Source organism: Ailuropoda melanoleuca, chromosome 5 (assembly GCF_002007445.2).
Source record: "Ailuropoda melanoleuca isolate Jingjing chromosome 5, ASM200744v2, whole genome shotgun sequence".
NCBI lineage: Eukaryota > Metazoa > Chordata > Mammalia > Carnivora > Ursidae > Ailuropoda > Ailuropoda melanoleuca.
Genome location: NC_048222.1, coordinates 50,018,696 through 50,042,412, shown reverse-complemented (window position 1 = coordinate 50,042,412; position 23,717 = coordinate 50,018,696). Strand labels below are relative to the sequence as shown.

At 35.8% G+C, this 23,717-nt stretch overlaps 1 protein-coding gene across 8 annotated transcripts in view; it reads right to left on the bottom strand.

The window, feature by feature from the left end:
- ZNF280D (zinc finger protein 280D) overlaps positions 1-23,717 on the bottom strand; it is a 136,808-nt gene that overhangs the window by 58,471 nt on the left and 54,620 nt on the right. For all 8 annotated transcript variants that reach the window (XM_034660936.1, XM_034660937.1, XM_034660934.1 and 5 more), the window contains 7 exons: positions 15,276-15,499; positions 11,994-12,151; positions 11,149-11,249; positions 9,979-10,125; positions 4,212-4,346; positions 2,051-2,358; positions 1,445-1,585 (listed from right to left, as the gene is read on the bottom strand). In XM_034660936.1, the coding sequence (XP_034516827.1) occupies positions 1,445-1,585; positions 2,051-2,358; positions 4,212-4,346; positions 9,979-10,125; positions 11,149-11,249; positions 11,994-12,151; positions 15,276-15,499 (1,214 nt within the window). The remainder of the gene's footprint in view (positions 1-1,444; positions 1,586-2,050; positions 2,359-4,211; positions 4,347-9,978; positions 10,126-11,148; positions 11,250-11,993; positions 12,152-15,275; positions 15,500-23,717) is intronic.

Genomic DNA, 23,717 nt, shown 5'->3' with positions numbered 1-23,717 from the left:
CTAATGATGTACTATATGTTGGCTAACTGAATAATAAAAAAAAAAACTAAAAAAAGAAGTATTAAAAAAATTTGAAAAATAAATGAAGTATTTTAAAATAAAAAGATAGGACCCAGTCAAAGTTAAATGCCACAAAGCCAGAGTTGATTGAATCAAACAGTGTTTGAGTAGTCTAGAACTGGGCATAAATTTCAGGAGAGGAAGATGTTCCAGTCTCATGTTGGGTTTTATTCTAAAATAAGCATGACTAAAAATGTAAAGGATTCTAGAACAACAACAAAGCAGCAATCAAAACAGATGACCCTGAGGGTGAGGTTGACTGTAAAGTTAAACAGGTGCTGCTGGACTGGAAAAAGGAGTCAAAGTCCTAAAAACTCAAAAGGAATTACCCTTATAAGGTAACGGTAATTGGAAAGCAATGAACGGTTGGTATGGTGAGATTAAAATGGTACTGTGGTATAAGAAAGGGGGTATAATAATTTAGCAGTTGATATGAAGCACTGGCACTGAAGAAGTCCAGGTACCTGAGGTCAGGCTAATAAAGGGGAAGAACGTATGAGAGAGGTGCTAAAGCCATCAAGAAAGGTGGGCAAATCCTTGAAAACAGTAGCTGATAAGTGACCAGAAAGTAACACAGAGGTCATTTCATGATTTTTAAGAAAATCACTTTTATACTTCAATTCTAACTTAGAAAAAAAAAAAAGGGAACCTCACTTTGAATAATTAACCTAACTGCTCTATATCTAAACAATTTTTGATTATTTTTTAAAAAATAAAAGTCCATCCTAAGGGATGCCTCTATTAATGAGATTCAAATGAAAGCAAGGCTGTGAAGGCTTTCTCTGAATAGACCAAATATTAGGTATTCAAATAACCTAAGTTGAAAGGATTAATAAAAAAGAATTCCAACAGTGGCCTTATGACTGGAATAGTCTTTCATTCCACTGAATGAATGCAAGGATAGATGGTTTGATGGATGGCTGGACAGACAGACAATGGATTACAGAGAAAGAGTGAAAAACAGACCGAATGAAGTTCCTAACATCACTAAAAATCCTAGAGTCTCTCAAAGTAACTGCTTTAAAAAGAATAATATTCATGAGATTACATGTATTTGGTAAATATATTTAAAACACTTGACTTTTTATATTTGAAAATGACAATTTAAAAAATTCTATAGGAAAAAAAATATCCATAGAGAAACCATTTCCCTAACAAACCTATCCTACTTTCTTAGTCTAACTGTTCTTACAATTTTAGTTCCAGTAATTTTATGAGTTACAATGCTGGGAAAATAGTACCAGGCATTATCCTAAAAATTCCCTATTACTAGATATTTAGCTCCTTAAAGAGAAAAATTGGCTTCTAAAAGGATAACTGTTTTAAAGCAAATTTTCTGAACTATAATTTTAATTAGTAATTACAGATGTTTAACTCATCTTACCTCATCATATGATTTACATAGGCTTTGCTACAGCTAGTGTTGTATCTGCAAAAACTACAATGGACATACGTAGGAAAGTGATTTGCAAAATCTTTTATTTCGGAACAACACTCAATGCACTTGTGAACTCCCCGACGATACCTTATGGAGATATAAAGAAAATGATAAAAATATATTTTAAAACAAAAATAATAAGGAAGGGCCTTGTTAATATTCTGTTAATTAACGCCAAGGTGTTTAAATGAACATGTTTAAACAGAAAGTTATAATTTGAAAAATCTGTTATGGAACAACAGCTAGAATAAGTGTAAACAATCTAACATAAGTCAGTGGTTTTCACTGGCATAAAAGGGATTAAATTAAGCAATACAAACATCACAAGATGTAAGCACAACATATAATAATACGAGTATAATAAATTAATATTTTAAAAAATCAAGTGCTGTTCAACAGTTGTAAAAAAATACCTTTTTATTATTTGCTTGGCCTTTATGTCATAGTGATAGCATATAAATGTACAAGAGAGCTGTGTAATAGGGTAAATTTATATTAAAGTTTTTATACTTAAGATTAAATTAGTGTTATATATGAGGAATAAAAGATTACCTTAAGTTCCTCAATGCTGTATTGACTTTACTTTTTTTATTGCTACTAGCCAATGTGCTTTGTTTCTTTTGCATATTAGAGATTTTTGATTTATATTTAGATTTACTTCCATTCGGCTTACTTGCATTAGGTTTACTTGTATTGGATTTAGCTGGATTAGGTTTGCTTGTGTTAGATTTTGTGGGATTTTTAGCAGTTATATTTTTAGTCCTTGGAGGTGAGAGCTGAAGGGTAGAAGTGCTTGCACTAATGGAAGGTGTAGTTGAAGATCCTGACTGAAGAGGTCCAACTGAAGCTCGAATAGTAACCTACAAAAATGGAGATAATGTTTGCTTTAGAAAATTAATCATGGCATTAGTATTAAAATATCACTGTATAACAAAAAGTTAAACATCAAGTATTTGGAAAGGGCAAGTATAAACTATAATTGGATAAGTCTTCCACTTATTCTAAATGTTCATACCAATTAAATTAAATTAAATTAAATTAAACTTGATATTTATTCGCTTGTAATACTACATTTTTTGTATTGATATCAGTCATGTTAACAGTTATTAATGTATAATTAGGAGTTAATGCAAATTATATGACTATTAAAAGAGCACATTCCATAGTCATTTTTATGCTCTGATATAACTCGATTCACAAACACAGAGATCAAAATTTAAATCTCAGAGCCCAAAAAAATAATTCTAGAAAGGCCTCCATTACCCCTCAAAAACTATAAAACAAACAGATCTAGAGTAAACATGACCTCCTCTTTCCAGGGGCTCATTAGGCAATTTATGTATACAAAGGTTATGGGAGAGGTTACATCAATTCATTATACTGATGGAGAGTTTAATAATATTTAGAATTTCCTTAAAAAGAACTAATATAAAGCTTATCATTTAGTATTCAGAAATTATGTGTGTTGGATGGCAATGAAAAACAATTGTCTACCATCATTCTCATTAATCATTTAACTACACTTCTCCCACGTATTTGAGGAACAGACTATGAGGAAGTCCTATGAAGTACATGTGTTTTGGTATCACACAAAAGCACTGGACTAGGAATCAAAAGACCTGAGGTTAAATCTCATACCATGCCTTCCTAGCCATGTGACCTTGAATAAGTAACTTATCCTCTTCTTTATCTATAATATGGGGCAATAACTGACTTGTCTTCCTCACTGGATTGCTGTATGGATTAAATAATGGAATGTATGAAAAAGCATACCGAAAGCCTTATTCTAAGGTGCTATAAAAACATTTAGTATCATTATTAATATTATTACTATTATTATTAATAAGGGAAAATATGAGAGAGGACTGCACTGCTTACATTAGTGTTCTGCCATGTCTAGTCCCAGCATGGAATGAATGGACTGCAGGGAAGGATGCTGGATAGCTTCTCTTGCTCTAGGTCTTCAGAGCATGGCTTTATATTGTTTTAGTTAATTCAAATAACAGACATACCCACATTCAAAGGTAAGTACCCAAAGCCAAATATAAATGTTTTGGGGATTATTTCACTTTGGATTATCCATGCCTCTGTTTCCCTCCACTGGAGCAAATATTCAAGAGCTGACTGTATATAAAGAAGTCAGAGAAAACAGAGGTATATAAGGCAAAAAGGGAAAAGTAAATTACAATCATCAGTATGCAGTCAGACATGTTGTTTGCTCACTTAAAACATAATGCTATCCAGCAGCAGAACTTGCTTTCTCTGACAGTAGACTCAGTAATAACAACTTCAATAAACATCTGAGAATCTATGGCACTCAAGATACTATACCAGATGCTGAGGACACAAGATAAAACAGGAGTCCTGATCTCAAGCATCTTAGAGTTTAGCAGATAAAACCAACATACGCACTGCCAACTGGAATAGCTCAAACACAGCCTATATAATATTGACACAACCCACTGACCCAGGGAATAGTTAATCTAGTTGCACTTTTTACAAAGGAATATCACTTTAGCACAGCACACACCACTGACCATAAAAGAACGGTCAGAAGGTTTTTTCTAGATATAGGAATGATAAAACCTAAAATTAAAGGCTTAATAAAAATCAGACATCATTTTTTAAAGTAGTATATTCAATAGATAAAAGAAGGCAGGAGTTAATTTCTATCATCATACGAAATGTTAAAATACAACATACTCAAACTCACTTTTGTTCCAGGAGGCAATCCTTCCAGTTGTTTAGGTTTTATAAATGTTCTATGATGTTGAGTTTTGTGATCCATTTTCTCTTTACACGTCAAAAATTGCAGTCGGCATTTTGTACAACGATGTATTCCTTTTTTCTGTTTAAAAACAGAAAAGGGGAGGAAAAATAATTTCTACAACCACAAATGTTGTGTCCTTAAACTGCTCTGATTTAATTTTAATGATGCCTAAATAATTTCAAAACTACTATTTTACATCACCGATATAAATAACAGCTAAATATTTCATTTTTTAAAACACTCTGCATTAGTATTTGGGTTTCAAAAATGTCTATTCCTGTACAGAAACTGAACATAAGAGTTGTACCTGTAGGTTCTAATGAAAGTTCTCTCAACAGTGGTTGAGAGCTTATCTAATTATAATTTTATCTAATTATAATTTTAAAGTATTTAGACACATGATATGGATAAAAAGAGCTAGACTATGTTTTTATCTTAGAAAAAGGTAAATTCTTTTAAATTTTTGCTATTTCCAGTTGGTTGACAAGTTGATAAAATAAATTCAAATATTTAACCAGACATTTCAAAGAAGGTTGTTATAGAAATGGCTGTATAAAGTAGTGCTAATACAACTTTCTGCAGTGATGAAAATGTTCTACAGCTGCACTGTCCAATATGGTAGCCACTAGCCACGTATGGTTTTGAGCACCTGAAATGTGCTAAGTGCAACAGGGGAACTGATTTTTTAATTTTATTTAACTTTAATTAATTTTAAGTTCAACAGCCACATGAACATTGAACAGTGTTGGTATGGACACATAAATCAGAAGAACTACTGCCAATCTATTTACTGATTAAGATCCCTTGAGTGAGTCCCTCTTTAAACCCAATCCTGTTATTCTACAGCTGGAAAACAAGACCCAAGAAAAATCTAAACCACTCTCCCATAACCAGTTACTGGTACTGCTAGACTCCTGATCCAGTGTTCTTTCTACTACATACTATCAACTACAGTCTTATCCATGTGGTCTCATTAAGAAATGATATATGTATGTATGTGTTTGTAGTATATATATATATATATATATATATATATATATATATATACGCACACACATATATATATACTTAATACATAAGTACAAAAGAATGTTTTCTCTAAAGTTACAATCTGCCAGATACATCACTATTTCCATTTAAATACACTCAATCATTTATAAAATTCGAACAAGGTAATATACTGAGAAGTACCTGGCACAGTTACTAGCACACAGCAGGCATCTCATAAATCAAAGCTCTTAACAAAATTCAAAGCAATGTATAAATATAATGTGTTTGTATTACTATTCCAGCTGCATCTTAAGACTATTTTAGAAGTGTGGTGCATTGGATTATATTGTAGATACAGGCAATTTTTAAAAATTCACTTACATGTGCTGAAGGAAGGGGCAGAAAAGGAGAAAACTAGGCCAGGAAACAGATACTAAGACAAGAGGGCAGAAAGAAAGTTCTCCAGAATCCGATTCCCAGAAATCTTTTATCTATAATCACTCCCCAGGTTACCTCCTCCAGTTTCATGGCTTTAAATACTATCTATCCAACTGTCTACCTGACATCACTACCTGAGCGCTAATATGCATCTCAAATCAACATGGACAAAACTGAATTCTGGATTTTCTCCCTACCTCCCTGTCCCCCCAAATCTGTTTTCTCAGTCTTCCCCCTATGACAGTGTACGAAAATTCCATTCTTGCAGCTGCTTCAGACAAAAACTTGGTAACTCACTCACACACCCCATATCCAACCTATTAATAAAACCTGTCAGCTCTACCTTCAAAAACTTTCATAATCTTTCCACTCCTCATTACCTCAAACTACAGCCGCCATACTGGTCCAAGCCACTTACCTGGATTCCTATCTTCTTCCTGCTATGTTCTTTCCTCCCTGTGGTCTATTCTCCCCATACCTGCCAATGATCTTGAAACATGGCAGATTGTTCACACACTTAAATGCTCTGATGGTTGTCCCAAGTCCTGTTTCCGGTTTACAAGGCTCTGCATGAACTGGCCTGCATTCTATTGCTACAAGCTTATCTGCTACTTGTTTTCCTCTTATTAGTTTACTCTGCTCTAGCCACAATTGGTCCCTTTGCTGTTCTCTGAGTGCCCCATATATACATTCACTTCAATGTCTACGGAATATTTCCTTTCCCAGATTTCCACATGGCTTATTCCTTTATTTCCTTCAGACAGGCTCATATTTTACCACACTATGTACATAACAGCAACCATTCCTTCATTCCCAACACCTCCCTGGCACTCTCTATCCTCCACATTTTCCTTCCACAGTACTATCACCAGCTAGCAAGGATACACATTCAAACATAAACATGCATATATTTATCTTTCTCTAATTCAAATTCCAGAGGGCATAAACTTTGTTTTGTTCACTGCTATATAATACCCAAAATAGCCCCTGGCACATAGTAAGGCACTCAATAAATATTTCTTAAATAATTGGACTGTGAGGCAGAAAGCAAGAGATTGACAGAGAAAGTGCATATGAGAAGCAAGTACAATTTAACTAGTTCAAAACATCTGCCATTCCATTCAATAAACATTTGTCCAGAGTCATGAGATAGAATATATTAATCTATTATTCTCTTAGTTGGACGCAATCCTTGCACATATCTCCTGTGTATAAATGCATTTCAAAGTAGTAAGAGTGATAAACAGTACATTTTTAAATAACATCATGTTCCATCAATGAAACAGTGATCTATTCCAAGGGTAGAGAAATAATGATCTGTTTTGAACTTTTTTGATATGCATACTACACTTCAGAGACTTGAGGGATTTAAGAGTAATTCTGACTATATTTAATTTCTGCCCTTAGACTTAATGTCAATGTGAAATCTGGGTCTTTGGTAAAGCAGTAAAAGCCTGGGTTCTGAAGCCAAATTTTAATTCTGCTTTTAATTAGGTAGAAGGACACTGAGCAAGTTACTTTCTCTAAAAGTTTGTTTCCTCATCTAAAAGTTAGAAATATAATCATACACATACGGTGATTGTGAATATGATAATCCTTGTAAAGCACCTGCTGCTGCCATAACGTGACTACATATGTTAAATGCTTAACATTTTTATTAAAGATCTAATGAGCATATTTGACACATCCGAAATCACTTTCATTATTTCTTAAAAGTCATACAAACTGGACTGTTAACTCTAAAATCACCCAAGACTTAATATATCTTCTTAAAAAAAAGTTACAACCACAGTCTTTGAAGACAATAAAATGAGCCATAGAATCAACAATTCTTATTGTCTAAAACCACACTAATGATGTCATCTCAATTACAAGTTTACAGTCCTACTCAGCTATGGTGTTCTGGTCTTGGTAAATAATTATGCAAATTGTAAATATCTTGAAGGATGCTGATGATCCTTATTAATAGGTTCCCCTTTTTTACGCTGACTGCGTACCTCCTAAATATTCCATATAAACAAAAGAAAATTGGCAACAATGGCAAGACAAGACATGAAACTCAGTGTATAAAAACCTTATAAATCACATAGTTCACACAGTGGGCCCACACATCTCTTTCATAATTAACATTCTTCCCACATCTACATCTCACTCTGGAGCTTAGGAAAGCTGTGGGGAAAATTATGTTAAAAGACCCATAATGAAATAGCACTACCGTTTTACATCTCATTCTCCCATTCAAATTTAAGGCCAAAGATGAAATAGAGTACCAAGAATGGTGTTTCCAAAACTCTAGTCCTTAACAAATGTTATTACATATTGTGCAAATAATGGGCTCAATGACCAAAAAAAGTTTGGGAACTAAAAAGTACTACACCCCTTGCTTAGAGATGCACAAAATTCATTAGCATATTAAAAGCTCGGAGAAGTCCTGTTTTAAAAAACAGACAAGAAAAACTGTTTGATATTGTAGATCTAGGCACTTGCCAAATTTCTTTACTAGTAACAATTTGGGGGGAAACATCTCTTAACACCTGATGGAACAGTGTTGGGGAAACCTAGAAGAGAAAGATTTTGCCAGAACTTCTCAAAGATGAGTATCCCAGTCACAACATAGGAGATACTAAATTCACTTGGATAAGAAGGAGTTATATACATATATAGATATATAGATAGATAAGATAGATACACATATTATACAGCATGTATATATATGTGACACACACACAATGGAATATTAGTAATAAAAGAAAGAATGAAATCCTGCCATTTGCAGTGACATGGCTAGAACTATAGAGTATTACGTTAAATGAAATAAGTCAGAGAAAAACAAATACTGTATGATTTCACTCGTGTAGAATTTAAGAAACAAAACAAGCGAACATGGGGGGAATAAAAAAGAGAGGCAAACCAAGAAACAGACTCCTAACTGTAGAGAACAAACCGATGGTTACAGGAGGGGAAGTGCCCAGGAGGATGGGTTAGATGTGTAATGGGGATAAAGAGGGGCACTTGTGATGAGCACTGAGTGTTATATGTAAGTGTTGAATCACTAAGTTCTACACCAAAAATTAATATTACACTGTATGTTAAATAACTGGAATTTAAATAAAAATGTAAAAAAATTCACTTGGAAATTCTACTTTTATGATCTTTCCCAGTTAACAATCACAACTTGATTTCATGATTACCAAATGACTAGAACTGAAAGCAAAATGAGCACCAATCACCATGCCAATTTCATCAAAAATTTTAAAAAATGTAATGAGCTGATTACGTAGGTGGCAAAATTTGATTACATTATCAGATTCAGTAAATCCAGTGACTTCTGATTTTGGCAAAGAGAATGTTGTTGCTCTTTCAAGCACTTAAGAACAGAATCAGTGTTACATAAAAGTTTTCAGCCCAAAGGATGATTTAATTACTTCAGGAAAAGAACCAGTAAGCATAACATCAGAATTGAAGAAGAGAAGGGTATTCAGCGCTAATATGGGGTCCCAAAAATTTATGTAGCAAAACTAGCAGAATTCATCCACAAAACAAGTGATGACCTAAATATAGTTCTTCGGCAGAGTTCATATATCAAGCAGTAAGTGTCATTACTGTTTCCTTTATCACTGGCAGCTTTATAAAAGACCACTTCTGGTCAATGATAACAACATATATTCTCGTCCTAAGGGAGCTAAAAAGTGGAAATAAGGTTGGAAGAAAAAAGGAAAACAAGATTATGAGTCCTCAATCTTTTCTTTTTTTTTTTTTTTTCAAGAGCAAGTGCACAAGCAGGGGGAGGGGCAGAGGGAGTGGGAGAAGCAGGCTCCCGGCTGAACAGGGAGCCTGATGTGGGGCTCGATCCCAGGGCCCTGAGATCATGACCCAAGCTGAAGGCAGATGCTTAACAACTGAGCCACCCAGGTGCCCCCCTCAATCTTTTCTTAGTTCAAGCTCACCTTTACCCTGATAACTACCTTCAAATTCATTCCCATACCCACTCCTGGACCCTGAAATATCCAATCTTGTGGTTATTCCACTCATCTTCCCTTTTTTCCTTCAATCCTAAGTTTCCTATTTTTAGCTATCTTTCAGAATTTTCACTTATGAGCCACGACATCACCAGAAAGGAAGGAAAAAAAGTGGAAGTTTTACAAGTAATTCAGCATAAATTGCAAATTAATCATGTCATTTGGAAAATCTTGCTTCCCTTGCAGAACAAATCTAACCAAAGTTCTAAGTAATAATCTTTTTGCTAAAACAACATGAGCAAATAAGAACTGGTAAGTCTCACCTGATGCTTCATATAATGATGCATGTAGGGTGTTGCAATTTTGATAACTTTGAGGCAAAATGGACATAGCAAGTTCTTAGTGTTTTCATGGCATGTTCTAAAATGAGTTTCTACATCAGAAAATGATGATGATCTATAATTGCAAACCTACAAATAAAGAAGGTTTAGTTTAACTTGAAAATGTATAATGATATGCAATTACAAAGTAACAATGACAGGTCATTTGTTTAAAAGAACATCAGCTACTACTCATTCAGCTCCGATACCTACACAACCCAGAATATTGTGAATGTGAGCACCGAAAGATAATCTTTGAGACAGAAAAGTTATGTATCAAAGTTTAGGGATACTTCCCAAAACATAACTAGGTTCCCTTCTTTTTATCAGATCTTTTTATTTACCACCCCCATCTTGACTTGAATTTTCATGCTTTAACACCTCTTGTCCTATAAAGTTTTTTTTCTGCTACATAAAACAGCATCTTCCTTTAGATTATAAATGGCCTTCAGGCTATGGCACTGGCAATATATTATTATCTTCTTTTTCTATTTCTTCTTCAAGTTCTGAAAAAATGCTAATCCCAAAGCATTTCGTAGGGTTCTCTGTAACTAAAAGCATTTCATACTTCCCTTGTATGCCTACATTCTTCCCTATATGGTAAAATAAGTCCCTATGTTTGTCTTTCTGCCACAGGGCTTTTCTTTGTCCCATCAGGAGTAGGCATAAACAGCCTGTGGACCAATTTCAATTCTCTGCCGACCCCACATACAATGCATGAGTTATGCCAAAGTTTTTTTTACTAATGAATAGTTTACAAGAGGAATTTTAATTTTAGAACCAATTTTATCTAAATGGTTAGGAAAATAATATATTTCATGGCTCATGAAAATTATGTGAAATTCTGATTCCAGTATCCATAAATAAAGTTTAAATAAATAAACACAGAGCCAGATCACATTCATTTACTTGTTGTCCATGCGGCTTTTGTGCTACCATGGCGTGGCTGATTGGTTGCAACAGACTGGATGACCCTCAAAGGTGCTTTACATCCGGTGCTTTACAGAAAAAATCTGCTGACCCCTGGCCCAGTAGGTATAAATCTTATAATCAAAACAACAGAAAAAAAACAAACCAAACAAACACTAAATACACAATAAAATATGTGTATACCTGGCAAATATATGGCATTTCCCCAGGCTTATGATTGTCCTTCATATGTTGTAAAAGAATATGCTCTGTTTCAAATGATAATTCACAGATTTTGCAAATGGCTAAAAGTGGGGAGAAAAAAAGATATCATACCATTTTAAGATACAGATATACACACACACACACAAATATTGCCATTATGTTGTATAACTGAAACTATATGTCACTTATAGCTCAATAAAAAAAATGTATCCTCACCCAACAAAAACAGATATGTGTAAAATTCATTTTATATATCTATATCAGCAAAAATAAAAATAGTATTGGTGGGAACGGACAACAGTTACACAGTTTTTAACTGCGTGTCTAACACAGTTCTAAGTACTTAAATTAGCTCATTTAATTCCCATAATAGCATTATGAAGCAGGTATTTCTATTATCCCTATTATTCAAATATTAAATAACTTGCCTGAGATCACACAGTTGTATTAAGAGGCAGACCTGGAATTTGAACTCAAGCTATATAGCTCCAAAATCTGTGATTTCAACTACAATTGTAGTTACTTTTCTTATTCAAGTTTAAATGCAGGGCATTAATTTCATATTTGAAAACTATGATCTGAGGTTTTTAATTTAGTTCCCCACATATAATGCACAGGTTATTTACTTTAATGAATTATTTGTAAGAGGGACTTTAATTTTAATAACTAGTTTTAACAATTTAGATAAGTTAAAACTTTTCCAATTTTGCCCCCAAATTTTCAAAGTCTTTTTCTTAGTCTTATTTTTCTAACAAGCTTCTTTCTCAGAGTTTAACATCGTCAAAATTGATAATATCCAATACTTAAGTAGAATTGTAACTTACTAGAAAATTCATGGGGTGTATGTGTGCTTTCAATGTGACACTGCAGTTGAAATGGTGTGGGAAACTGACGATAGCAGTGCTGGCAGGTGGTGTGGTTTTCCCAGCTCTCACTGCTTTGCTTCTCAAGTTCCAAATGGTGTTTCATGTGGTTCATAAACCTATAAATGATTGTCAACAGGTGCAAAAATTCAGATTTAAAAACAAAAATCTAACATATAAGTATCTGAATCTAAATCTTAAAAATATAGATATACTATTCAAAATAAAATTACAAAAGCTTTAAAGTCCTCTAGAAAACTGTGTATTTTAAATAATCACTTTCATTAAGTGGCTAAATAAACATCTTTGCTTTAAAAGAATTCATCAATGTAATTAATCGGAAATATCACTAATTTGATCAAATTCTTATTCATTTCAAATTATTAAAATGTTTTTTAAAGATAAAAAAGCAGGGTTTTTTCCCCCATATATGAATACTATTTACATTTTTAAATAAAATACTTCAAAGGAAGGAAACCCAACCACCAAAAGCAGCTACAGTCACGAGATAAATGTTTTAAGGCCATGAAGATATACAATAGATTCCAGCTGTTTAAAAGACAAATTACTGGTATTTTTACTTGTGTCTTGGTTTCTAAATGCATGTAATAGCAATTTTAATGCCTACAATTACAAGAACCTTTTGTTTTATTTAATGATACTGGTTTACTGTTAGCACAGACTGTTCATTTTAACTTGCAGACTGTGCCCTTTGTAGGCAACGTCCATTTTTCAGTTTTACATTCTGCTATTTCAGCTTCCCTAAAAGGCTTCTTATGGGCAGGAACTATGACCTTCAACAGCAAAGGGTGCAATATAAATGGGAATACCTATTTAAAAGAGCTTACTGAAGCTTTTTGCTGAATTTGAAAGTAAAGTAATAACAATTTTTAGTCTGGGTCAACTATTAACAATTATTCACTTTGAGCCCGTAAAGGAAAGAATCTTGAAAGTAAGAGATAATGTCATTAATCCAGATAGCAGTCACCATGAAGGCTATAACATTTATCTCTCTTTCACAAGTCCACAATAGTACTTCTCTTGAACAGGTTATGGCACACTTTGAAATATCTTTTTGTCCTCCCTTGGTTTTAACACCAGCTCTACAAACACCTATAGAAAATCCTAGTCTTGGCTAAATATTTATACAGAGAGAAAAGGTCATGAGCCATTAAACTTTCAGCTCACAACTTTAAGCAATTAAAGTGTATCTGTATAAAATAATCTCTTAACTAGCAAGCTTTCTCACAATTATTATATGAGCCCCCATCGGGAACGCAAGCTACTTAAACCAACAGATGGAAATGAGGGAAACGTAAAAGCAAACTTCTTACAAGGATGTTCACAGAATAAAATAAATCTAACTGTTTCTGGTGACACTCAGTGTAGGAGAAAAAAAATATACCACAATATGTTGACAAGGCAGAGAGTAAAAATCTTTAGCTATCAGTTTCCTACCATTCTCTACAAACATCAGTTTGTCTTTCCAGTTTTTACTGTTAAGATAAAACATTATTTAACATATATAACTTCTTTGGTTACAAAGTATTTACTATTAAAGTTACATTTCCTAAACAATCAGTATTTCAAAAAATGCTCAATTCCAGGATGTTATAAATGCTGTTTGCTTTAAATTTTGAAATATTCAGGTACCCTAGAAATATGTAACTACTCTTCTGAAATAAAAACAAAAAAAGGAATTTAATTTTCATATGTTTAATATTAAGTGGGCTAATCTCAAAGGAAAACCAAAAGCTATTGCTGTAATAACATCTAATGTATACATATTTAAGTATAACAAGGAACTAAATCAGTGAAACATATTTCTACGCTTTCACCATATTTACTAACATGATTTTTCTGGTGTACTTTACTATTAAAATGGCAAGAATATGGAAATAGGTGATAGAGTTCTACTGTAATATTATTTCAGTGCTATATCACAAAGTACAACATCTCTTCTGTTAAACCATGAACTACTGATGGCTGTTAAAGTTTAATTGAAGGAGATAAAGAAATGTGAGGACTCATATGAAATAACATATGTGAAACAATTTGGAAGCTATAAACCACCACCATGAACAAAGCTTTAATAACTGTTATAGGAGTATATCACAATGTATTTCTGGGTTTTTCTGTATGCTTCTTTTTGGACTTAAGAACTCACAGTAAAATGAAATAAATATTGGGTCCAGAAGTAACCTATAGGTACCTAAGAATGTTATTTACAAAGTTACCAAAGGTAAACATAAAAAGGCATACATATGTATGTTTGTACAAACACACACATACACATGCTCTCTAAGGGAAGTATACTGATGTCTGCAGCTTACTTTGAAATGCATAAGAAAAAAATAGTTTGAAGGAAGAATGAATAGATATATGATGAAACAAGTTCAGTAAAATGTTAATGGTAGAATCAAGGTGTTAAGCATACAAGTATCTGCTGTACAATTTTAAAAACTTTGCTGAATGTCTGAACATTTATAATAAAATGGTGTAAAAACAACTTTACCTAATATAAATCTCAAGCTATATAACCACTGAAAAATATCAATCAGTATGTCTTATTATTTTGTTCTTGTTAATACTCATTTATAGGATGACAGCTACTAATATGCCATGTAACTCAAAGATCACAAAGTAAAGTTCCTAAAATTTAAAGCATACATGTATAAAATTCAAAATTCCACTGGAAATTAAATTTCTAATTTTTAAAGGGGTTAAATTTTAAAATCAAAGCAGACATGTTTCCTAGAACTGGTACCTCTCTAAAGAAGATCACTTTTTCTGCAAGGTAAATGTTCTAAAAATTATAAATCTGAATTAAAAGACGTGAGCATTAAGTAAGATTAGTATGGAGGAGGTCAAACTGGACATACTAAAGTGGTTCTTCTTGTGAAGAAAAATAAAATTCAAATGCAAGTAAAAATGAAAATGATCTCATGAGAATTCCTAAAACAGTGATAATATAGGGGGAAAAGTCAATTTCCTCTTATTTGAAATAAAGTTTGTCCTTTCTTAAATTATCTTAAAGAAATACAACTAAGTGGATCCAGGAGTCAACTCTAAATTACAAGAAAGAACAAAAGCTTTTTAACAGGACATTCTGCCTCTGTCCTTAGTAGAAAGTATTAAAATTTCTTATCTAGAATAGCACAGAAAAATACAAGATAAAAATACAACATTTATATCTGGAGCATTCCAATTTTCAGACAGAAATGAAAATAAGTATTTACATACCTAATATTATTTTTAAGAATTTTCAAGCAACTGAAGCATTTAAAAGTTGTATGAGTCTTCTGTTCTTCCTGGACATCTCCTTCATGTTTTCCATAATAAAAGTCATTAACTAACATGATCAGTTTTCCTTTCTCTGAATCAACAGTCTTATTTTTATTTGCTGTACTTGAAAATTCTGTTTTAGCCAGTCCTGAAAAGTTATTTATCATGTCTGGACAACAGTACTGAAAGAGAAAAAACAGAAGTCTTATTTATCCCTTAAAAAAATTAGATATCAAAAAACAACTCTATGTTTACAACTAAAGTCAGACCATGTAAAACTGTGTTTGGTAATATGTCTGGAAAAATATTAATCTACAAGTATGTGGTACATACTCACACTCTAAATAACAATAAACACCTATTATCTTAATAAGCAACAACAAAATTTTTTAAAAGAATAACCCTAAAACTAGGACTTGGCTATTGACCTAATAGTTTTTTTCCTTGCAATTTATCTTTTCAGATATAAATACTGAATAATAACTTAAATGTTTAACTAAACTAAAACTTATTCATTTCATATCCATGTTAAGATAGAGTATAGAAAGGAAATGTAGTTTTACATGCCATAATGTGTATGTTCAATTATCAAGTGATATATGAAATTTCATAATACCTAGTTAGAACTAAAAATTGAGGGGCGCCTGGGTGGCACAGCGGTTAAGCGCCTGCCTTCGGCTCAGGGCGTGATCCCGGCGTTATGGGATCGAGCCCCACATCAGGCTCCTCTGCTATGAGCCTGCTTCTTCCTTTCCCACTCCCCCTGCTTGTGTTCCCTCTCTCGCTGGCTGTCTCTATCTCTGTTGAATAAATAAATAAAATCTTTAAAAAAAAAAAAAAAACTAAAAATTGAGCACAACTAATTTGCATTGCCCAGACGCAAGGTGGTAGAAAAAAATGTGTGAGAAAAAAAAAAAATCTTGAACAATGCTTTAAAAATTAGTAACATCTTGAAAAATTCTACAGTTACACCTTGAAATCTAGAATGCTTAAATATTTGAAGGGGAAATTTTGTTCCTCATGAATAAAATCAAGATGTCACATAAACGGGTTCTAACGTGGAATACTTTCATACGTAAGCTTTTTTTTTTCAACAAGATATAATTAATTCATTTATTGTACATCATTTGCAGTTGTGGAATTTCTCTAAGGCAGTTTTTCTCAAAGGCCAGTCCAAAGAAGACCTGCATTAGAAAAACCAGAATTACTTGTCAAAATTCTAATTCCTGGGCCCATTTCAGACCCATAAACCACAATGTATCTAGATACAGGGCCCAGAAATCTCTTTTTCAACAAGCTACCCAGGTAATTCTTTTACAACATACACCAGCCGATTTAAACTCTTCCTAAATGTATTATTTAGTAAATTAATAACAACATCAAAAAGTTTAAAACTCTAACAGAATTCTATTCCTTTTTTTTTTAAATTCAATTAGCCAAGGTATAGTACATTATTAGGTTTTTTTGTTTGTTTGTTTATTTTATTTTATTTATTTGACAGAGACAGCCAGCGAGAGAGGGAACACAAGCAGTGGGAGTGGGAGAGGAAGAAGCAGGCTCCCAGCAGAAGAGCCTGATGTGGGGCTCGATCCCAGAACGCTGGGATCACACCCTGAGCCGAAGGCAGACGCTTAACGACTGCGCCACCCAGGCGCCCCACATCATTAGTTTTTGATACAATGTCCAATGATTCATTAGTTGAATATAACACCCAGTGCTCATCATATCATGTACCCTCTTTAATTTCTATCACGCAGTTACCACCCACCTCCCTTTCCCCAACCCTCAGTTTGTTTCCTGAAGTCAAGAGGTTTATAGGGTTTGTCTCCCCCAATTTCTAAGATAACATCCTCTCCTGTCACAATGAAATGTTAGATCATTGGTAAAATGTTCTGTATCACACGAGAAGCTGGGTCTTTGATCCAACACAGACCTATCTATAACATTTCAATTGCATTTATTTTGTTCACTTGTCAATTCTGAAACGTTTAGGGAAAAAACACCAAGAAAAAAATCTAAAATAGATCTAAAAGAAACGGGGAAAAATACTGAATAAAATGAGCCCACAAATAGTGACATAATTTGTGTTTAGAAGTTAAGGTTGCATTCATAAGCTAAATAAGGATAAATACATTAGTTCCCTAATATACATGATCTTCTGAGGTCAACCACTCAGAATAAACAGTTGAAATGAAACCACAACAAAAAAAAGAGAAATGAGAAGTTTCTAGATACTTCTTGGGACACATGTAGTACTTCGGAGTTCAATCTGAGGAAAGTCAGACTATTTCTAAGGACTATTATAAGGCTAAGTTCCTTCCAAAACATGCTGGTTTTGAATTTAAGTATAAGTGGAGAAAAGGATGGTTTAGAGTAAATCCATCAGCACTATCAGAAAAATAACTCAAAATACATGTCTTACTACAAATGATGTAAACCAGTATTATCATTTTAATAGACAAAATCCCTGACCATATCTGCAATTTTACCATAGAAGCGATCTCAAACAACAGTGGGAAACATTATAATGCACAAAAATGATGTGATATAGAATAGTGTCCCTAATTAGAAATGTGGACAATCATATATATTGAAACATTAAATCTGGTTTTCAGACTGTAGAAGTTATTGAGTCATATTTAAGACTTGACTTTTTTCTGAAATCTGCAAAACAACCTAAGTAGTCTATATTAGAGTGTGCTGCAAGGTTATATTTTTCAGAAACATCTAATTTGGTACATCTATAAAAGTTAAAGTTACCTTAAATGCTCATAAATTATACATAATGGATGATCAATTGCTGTTTTTTCATTTTTTTTTTTTTAAAAAAAAAGATAGGAACAGGTTTTAAAAATAAATATACAAATCTCAACGTATCTTTTTTTTTTTTTAGTATAGTTGACATACAATGCTGCATTACTTTTATTCACAGTATCTTTTAAGCAATATTTCGGATCGCTATTAAGACAGGTGAGTGATAAACCACTGAAAACTGAGAATGGGCAATCTAGTTCAGGAAATTTAGTTACTGAGAGAAAAGCAAAGAACCCCAAAGAAAATACCCAAAAGGCAGGAAAGCAACTTAAGAAATGAGAACTAGGCTTAGACTGAAGGTTTTATAGGAGAATAGAAAAAGCTATGGATGGCACATTGAGCTAAGGTCCAAGACCAACTGGTCATCTTTTATTCAGTCCTAAAACCCTTTTGGTTCTAGCCCTTCACTGTAGCCCTGGATTATCCCTTATTTTCCTGGGGATAAGATACTAAATACTTTAATGCCATACTGTAATTTGACAAACAGCAGATACCACCTAAATACCATTCTCATCTTCACTCCTCACAGTAGAGAGACCATGTTCTATTGCTTTGTTAGTGCCTAAAAATTTAGGTTAGATTTTCGGAACAAAGACAGTGGGATGCAATTTTTAAATAGTAAAACAGAAGTTCCCATATGATCATCCAACATAAGTCAACATTTTCCCTTTCTGCTGGGATTCATCCAAAGCCACAACAACCAAATTCAAAAAAATTTTTTTCATTGAAACTAAGAGCCAGATAAAATCCACAGACTCTACAACATATGACAGCACTACCCAAAGCAGCCAAGCTCAGACAGAAGACATATAGTTGGAAGCAGTTCAGAGAAGTCAAAAGGGCCCGATAGTAAGATATCTTAGAAAGTGTCAGCAAAAATTTGCATTCTAAAGGTGAAAGACACATCCTGAAGTGTAAAGCAACATACTTTGTTTACAAAAACAGGTGCAGAAGCTGGGGCGAGAAGGATAGAAGTCCCCCAGACTTCATCTGGTACAGAGAAGCAAATTAGGCAATGCTACATATAAAATCAGACACACAAGTCAGATTTGCAGAAAGCCTTCTGCCCAGAAATAGGTGCATAAACCAGTTAGCAGGATGTGAGATTATCCTGGCAACCTACACTTCCCAAAAGGAGCCTTGTACAAAAGAGTTAGCCCAAGAAAATCCAACTTGTTCTTCACTACGATTGAAACTTACATCTAAACAAAAACAAGATAAAAGGAGGAAAATGTAAAATTCTGACAAAAACACCATGGAGCAATTGCAGATGAAAACAGTGACCAAAATTTCTGCTACAAATTTAAAAAACTTAATGAAGTAATTGTCTCTAGTTGGAAAAGCACAAAGCAACAAGAGATGGCAAGACAAAAAAAGACATAAAAAAGGAGTGGCAAAATCGAGGGAAAAGTAGAGAAATCAGAGAGATAAGGGCAGAAAGGAGAACAGTGGTGAACAGGCACTGGAAAATAAAATGAAGGACACAAAGGCTGATAATGAGAAAAGGAAACTTAAAAAATTTAAGTGTTAAAAGGATTAGAAAGAAAATGTCAGATATGCCAGACAAAGGACATCAAATGAATGCATATTGGACAACATTCTCCCCTCCCCCCAAAAAGACAAAACAATTGTATGGAATAAATATTTCAAAATATGAATCAAGAAAACTACACTAAAATAAAGAAAGACACAAACAAACAAGCAGAAAGAGCATGTTATATATCAGAGAAGACTGACCAAACCCCAACACCAAGTCAGTCATTATAAAATTATCAGTCTTCCAAAATAAAGAATCCTATGGACAGCCAGGCAAAAAAGATTAAATCACTTATAAAGAGCAAAATAATTCAGGCTTATCCCAGATTTCTCAACAGCAATATTAAATATTGCAAAACAGAAGCACCACAAAGATCCTCAAAGTAGGATCCAACTTACTTTATTTTTCTTAATTTTATTTTTTTAATTTAAATTCAATTAATTAACATAAAATGTGTTATTGGTTTGAGGAAAAGGTCAGTGAATCATCAGTCTATGTAATACCCAGTGCTCATTACATCGCATGCCCTCCTTAATGTCCATCACCCAGTTACCCATCCCCCTACCTACCTCCCCTCCAGTAACCCTCAGCTTGAGGGTTGAGTCTCTTATGATTTGTCTCCCTCTCTGATTTAGTCTTTACTTTTTCCTCTTTTCCCCTATGAGTCTCTGTTCTGTTTCTTAAATTCCACATATAATTGAGATCATATAATAATTGTGTTTCTCTGATTGACTTATTTCATTTAACATATTACCCTCTAGTTCCATCCACATCCTTGCAAATGGCAAGATTTAATTTTTTTGATGGCTGGATAGTATTTGATACTATATATATATATATATATATATATATATATATACCCCACATCTTCTTTATTCATTCATCTGTCAATGGATATCCAGGCTCTTTCCATAGTTTGGCTATTGTGGACACTGCTGCTATAAACTTTGGGGTGCAGGTGCCCCCTTCAGATCACTACATTTTTATCTTTGGGGTAAATCCCTGGTAGTGCAATTGCTAGCTCTATTTTCAACTTTTTGAGGAACCTCCATACTGTTTTCCAGAGTGACTACACCAGCTTGCATTCCCAACAATGTAGGAGGGTTCCCCTTTCTCCACATCCTCGCCAACAACTGTTGTTTCCTGACTTGTTAATTTTTTATATTCTGACTGGTGTGAGGGGGTATCTCATTGTGGTTTTGATTTCTATTTCCCTGATGCTGAGTGATGTGGAGCACTTTTTCATGTGTCTTTTGACCACCTGGATGTCTTCTTTGTAGAAATGTCTGTTCATGTCTTCTCCCCATTTCTTGATTGGATTATTTGTTCTTTGGGTGTTGAGTTTGGCAAGTTCTTTCTAGATTTTGAATACTATCCTTTATCTGATATGTCATTTGCAAATATCTGCTCTTATTCTGTCAGTTGTCTTTCACTTTTATCAACTGTTTCCTTTGCTGTGCAAAAGCTTTTTATCTTGATGAAGTCCCAATATCTCATTTTTGCCTTTGTTTCCCTTGTCTTTGGAGACGTGTCTAGCAAGAAGTTGCTGTGGCCGAGGTCGAAGAGGTTGCTGTCTGTGTTCTCCTCTCAAATTTTGATAGATTCCTGTCTCACATTTGGGTCTTTCATCAACAAGTCTATTTTTGTGTATGGTGTAAGCCACATCCTTCTGCATGTGGCTGTCCAATTTTCCTATATTATCATAATTAAAAGGTCTCTCCAACAAGAAGATCTAACAATTGTAAATATTTATGCTCCTAACATGGGAGCAGCCAATTATATAAACCAAATAATAACCAAATTAAAGAAACATGTTGATAGTAGTACAATAACAGTAGGGGACGTTAACAACCTACTCACTGCAATGGACAGATCAGCGAAGCAGGAGATCAACAAGGAAATAAGGGCTTTGAATGACACACTTTACCGATGGACTTCACAGATATATTCAGAACACTGTATCCTAAAGCAACAGAATACACATTTTTCTCAAGTTCACATGGAACATTCTCCAGAACAGATCACATACTGGGTCATAAATCAGGTCTCAACTGGCACCAAAAGATTGGGATCATTCCCTGCATATTTATAAACCACAATGCTTTGAAACTTGAACTCAATCATCAGAGGAAATTTGAAAAGAACTCAAGTACATGGAGGCTAAAGAGCATCCTACTAAAGATGAATGGGTCAACCAGGAAATTAAAGAAGAATTTTAAAAATTCATGGAAACAAGTGAAAATGAAAACACAACTATTCAAAACATTTGGGATGCAGCAAAGGTGGAAAGTACATAGCAATAAGCCTTAACATAACAAGCCTTTCTAAACAACAAGAAAGGTCTCAAATACACAACCTAACCCCACACCTAAAGGAGCTACAGAAAGAATAGCAGGGGGAGGAGTTAAGATGGCGAAGGAGTAGGGGACCCCTTTTTCAGCCGGTCCCCTGAGTTGAGCTGGATAGGTACCAGACCAGCAGGAACATCCACGGAATCAGCCTGAGATGCAGGAAGATACATCTGGATCTCTACAAATGAACATCTCCAGCGCTGAGTATCGAGGTACGAAGCGGGGACCCGTGAAACCGTGCACAGATATCGGAAGATAAACAGAAGGGGGAGGGAGCCGCCGTGTCAGGGCGCCGGGAAGCGGTAGCCACCTGCACGGGGGAGCGGACGGAGCGTGGACCCACACGCTTGAGACAACAGACTGAGAATGGGAGCTCCGGGAGCGCGTGCGCGGGGCGGCTGGCGGGCCACCTGCACCGGGGAGCGGGCGGACCGCGGACCCGCACCCTGGAAACAGCAGACTTAGAATGGGAGCTCCGGGAGCGCGTGCGCGGGGCGGCTGGCGGGCCACCTGCACCGGGGAGCGGGCGGACCGCGGACCCGCACCCTGGAAACGGCAGACTGAGTCCGTGAGCCGGGAGCGTGCACCACCAAGCATCTCACGGAGCTCCGGAGCTCCGGTGTGCTCACTGGATCGAGGCTGAGACCGGGAGCTCCGGGAGCGTCCGCGGGGCGGCTGGCGGCTGGAGGGCCACCTGCACGGGGGAGCAGGCGGACTCGCGGTCAGCACCCGTGAGACACCAGACTGAGACGGGGAGCTCCGGGAGCCCGCGCGGGGCGGCTGGCGGCGGGCGGGGTTGGAAACACAAAGGACAGAGACGTGCCGGCCCTGGAAGTGAGGGCTGGGACGCCGGGTGTGGGGCGCACAGCCCGGGATGCTGCAGGGTTGAGCAGCACCAACAGAAACAGAGTTAAAGTGGCCAGAACATCAGTGGAGAACGATCCGCGATCCCTCTGTNCGAGCTCTGGTGTGCTCACTGGATCCAGGCTGAGACCGGGAGCTCCGGGAGCGTGCGCGGGGCGGCTGGAGGGCCACCTGCACGGGGGAGCAGGCAGACTCGCGGTCAGCACCCGCGAGAAACCAGACTGAGACCAGGAGTTCTGGGAGCCCGTGCGGGGCGGCTGGCGACTGGCGGGGTTGGAAACACAAAGGACAGAGACGAGCCGGCCCTGGAAGTGAGGGCTGGGACGCGGGACGCCGGGTGTGGGGCGCACAGCCCGGGATGCTGCAGGGTTGAGCAGCACCAACNGGGGCGCACAGCCTGGGATACTGCAGGGTTGAGCAGCACCAACAGAAACAGAGTTAAAGTGGCCAGGACACCAGTGGAGAACGATCCGCGGTCCCTCTGTTCTGAGACAGAGGCTGAATTTCAGCCGCTGCTGCTCTGACTCAAGAGGCATAGCAAACCGCCAGGGAAAGCCGCCAGAGAACAAAAGCCCGGAAATACCGGCTCACAGGGTGCCCATCCCCATCCCCCCTCGCAAGGGACACAGAGACTCTACCCAAACAGGGTTTTCTGAGTACCTGCAGGCAGGCCCCTCCCCCAGAAGGCAGGCTGAAAAATCAAGAAGCCCACAACCCGGAGCGCCTGAGTGGCGCAGTCACCAAGCACCTGTCTTCGGATTAGGGTGTGATCACAACGCTCNACCTGCCTTTGGATTAGGGCGTGATCACAGTGTTCCGGAAAGGAGTCCCTCA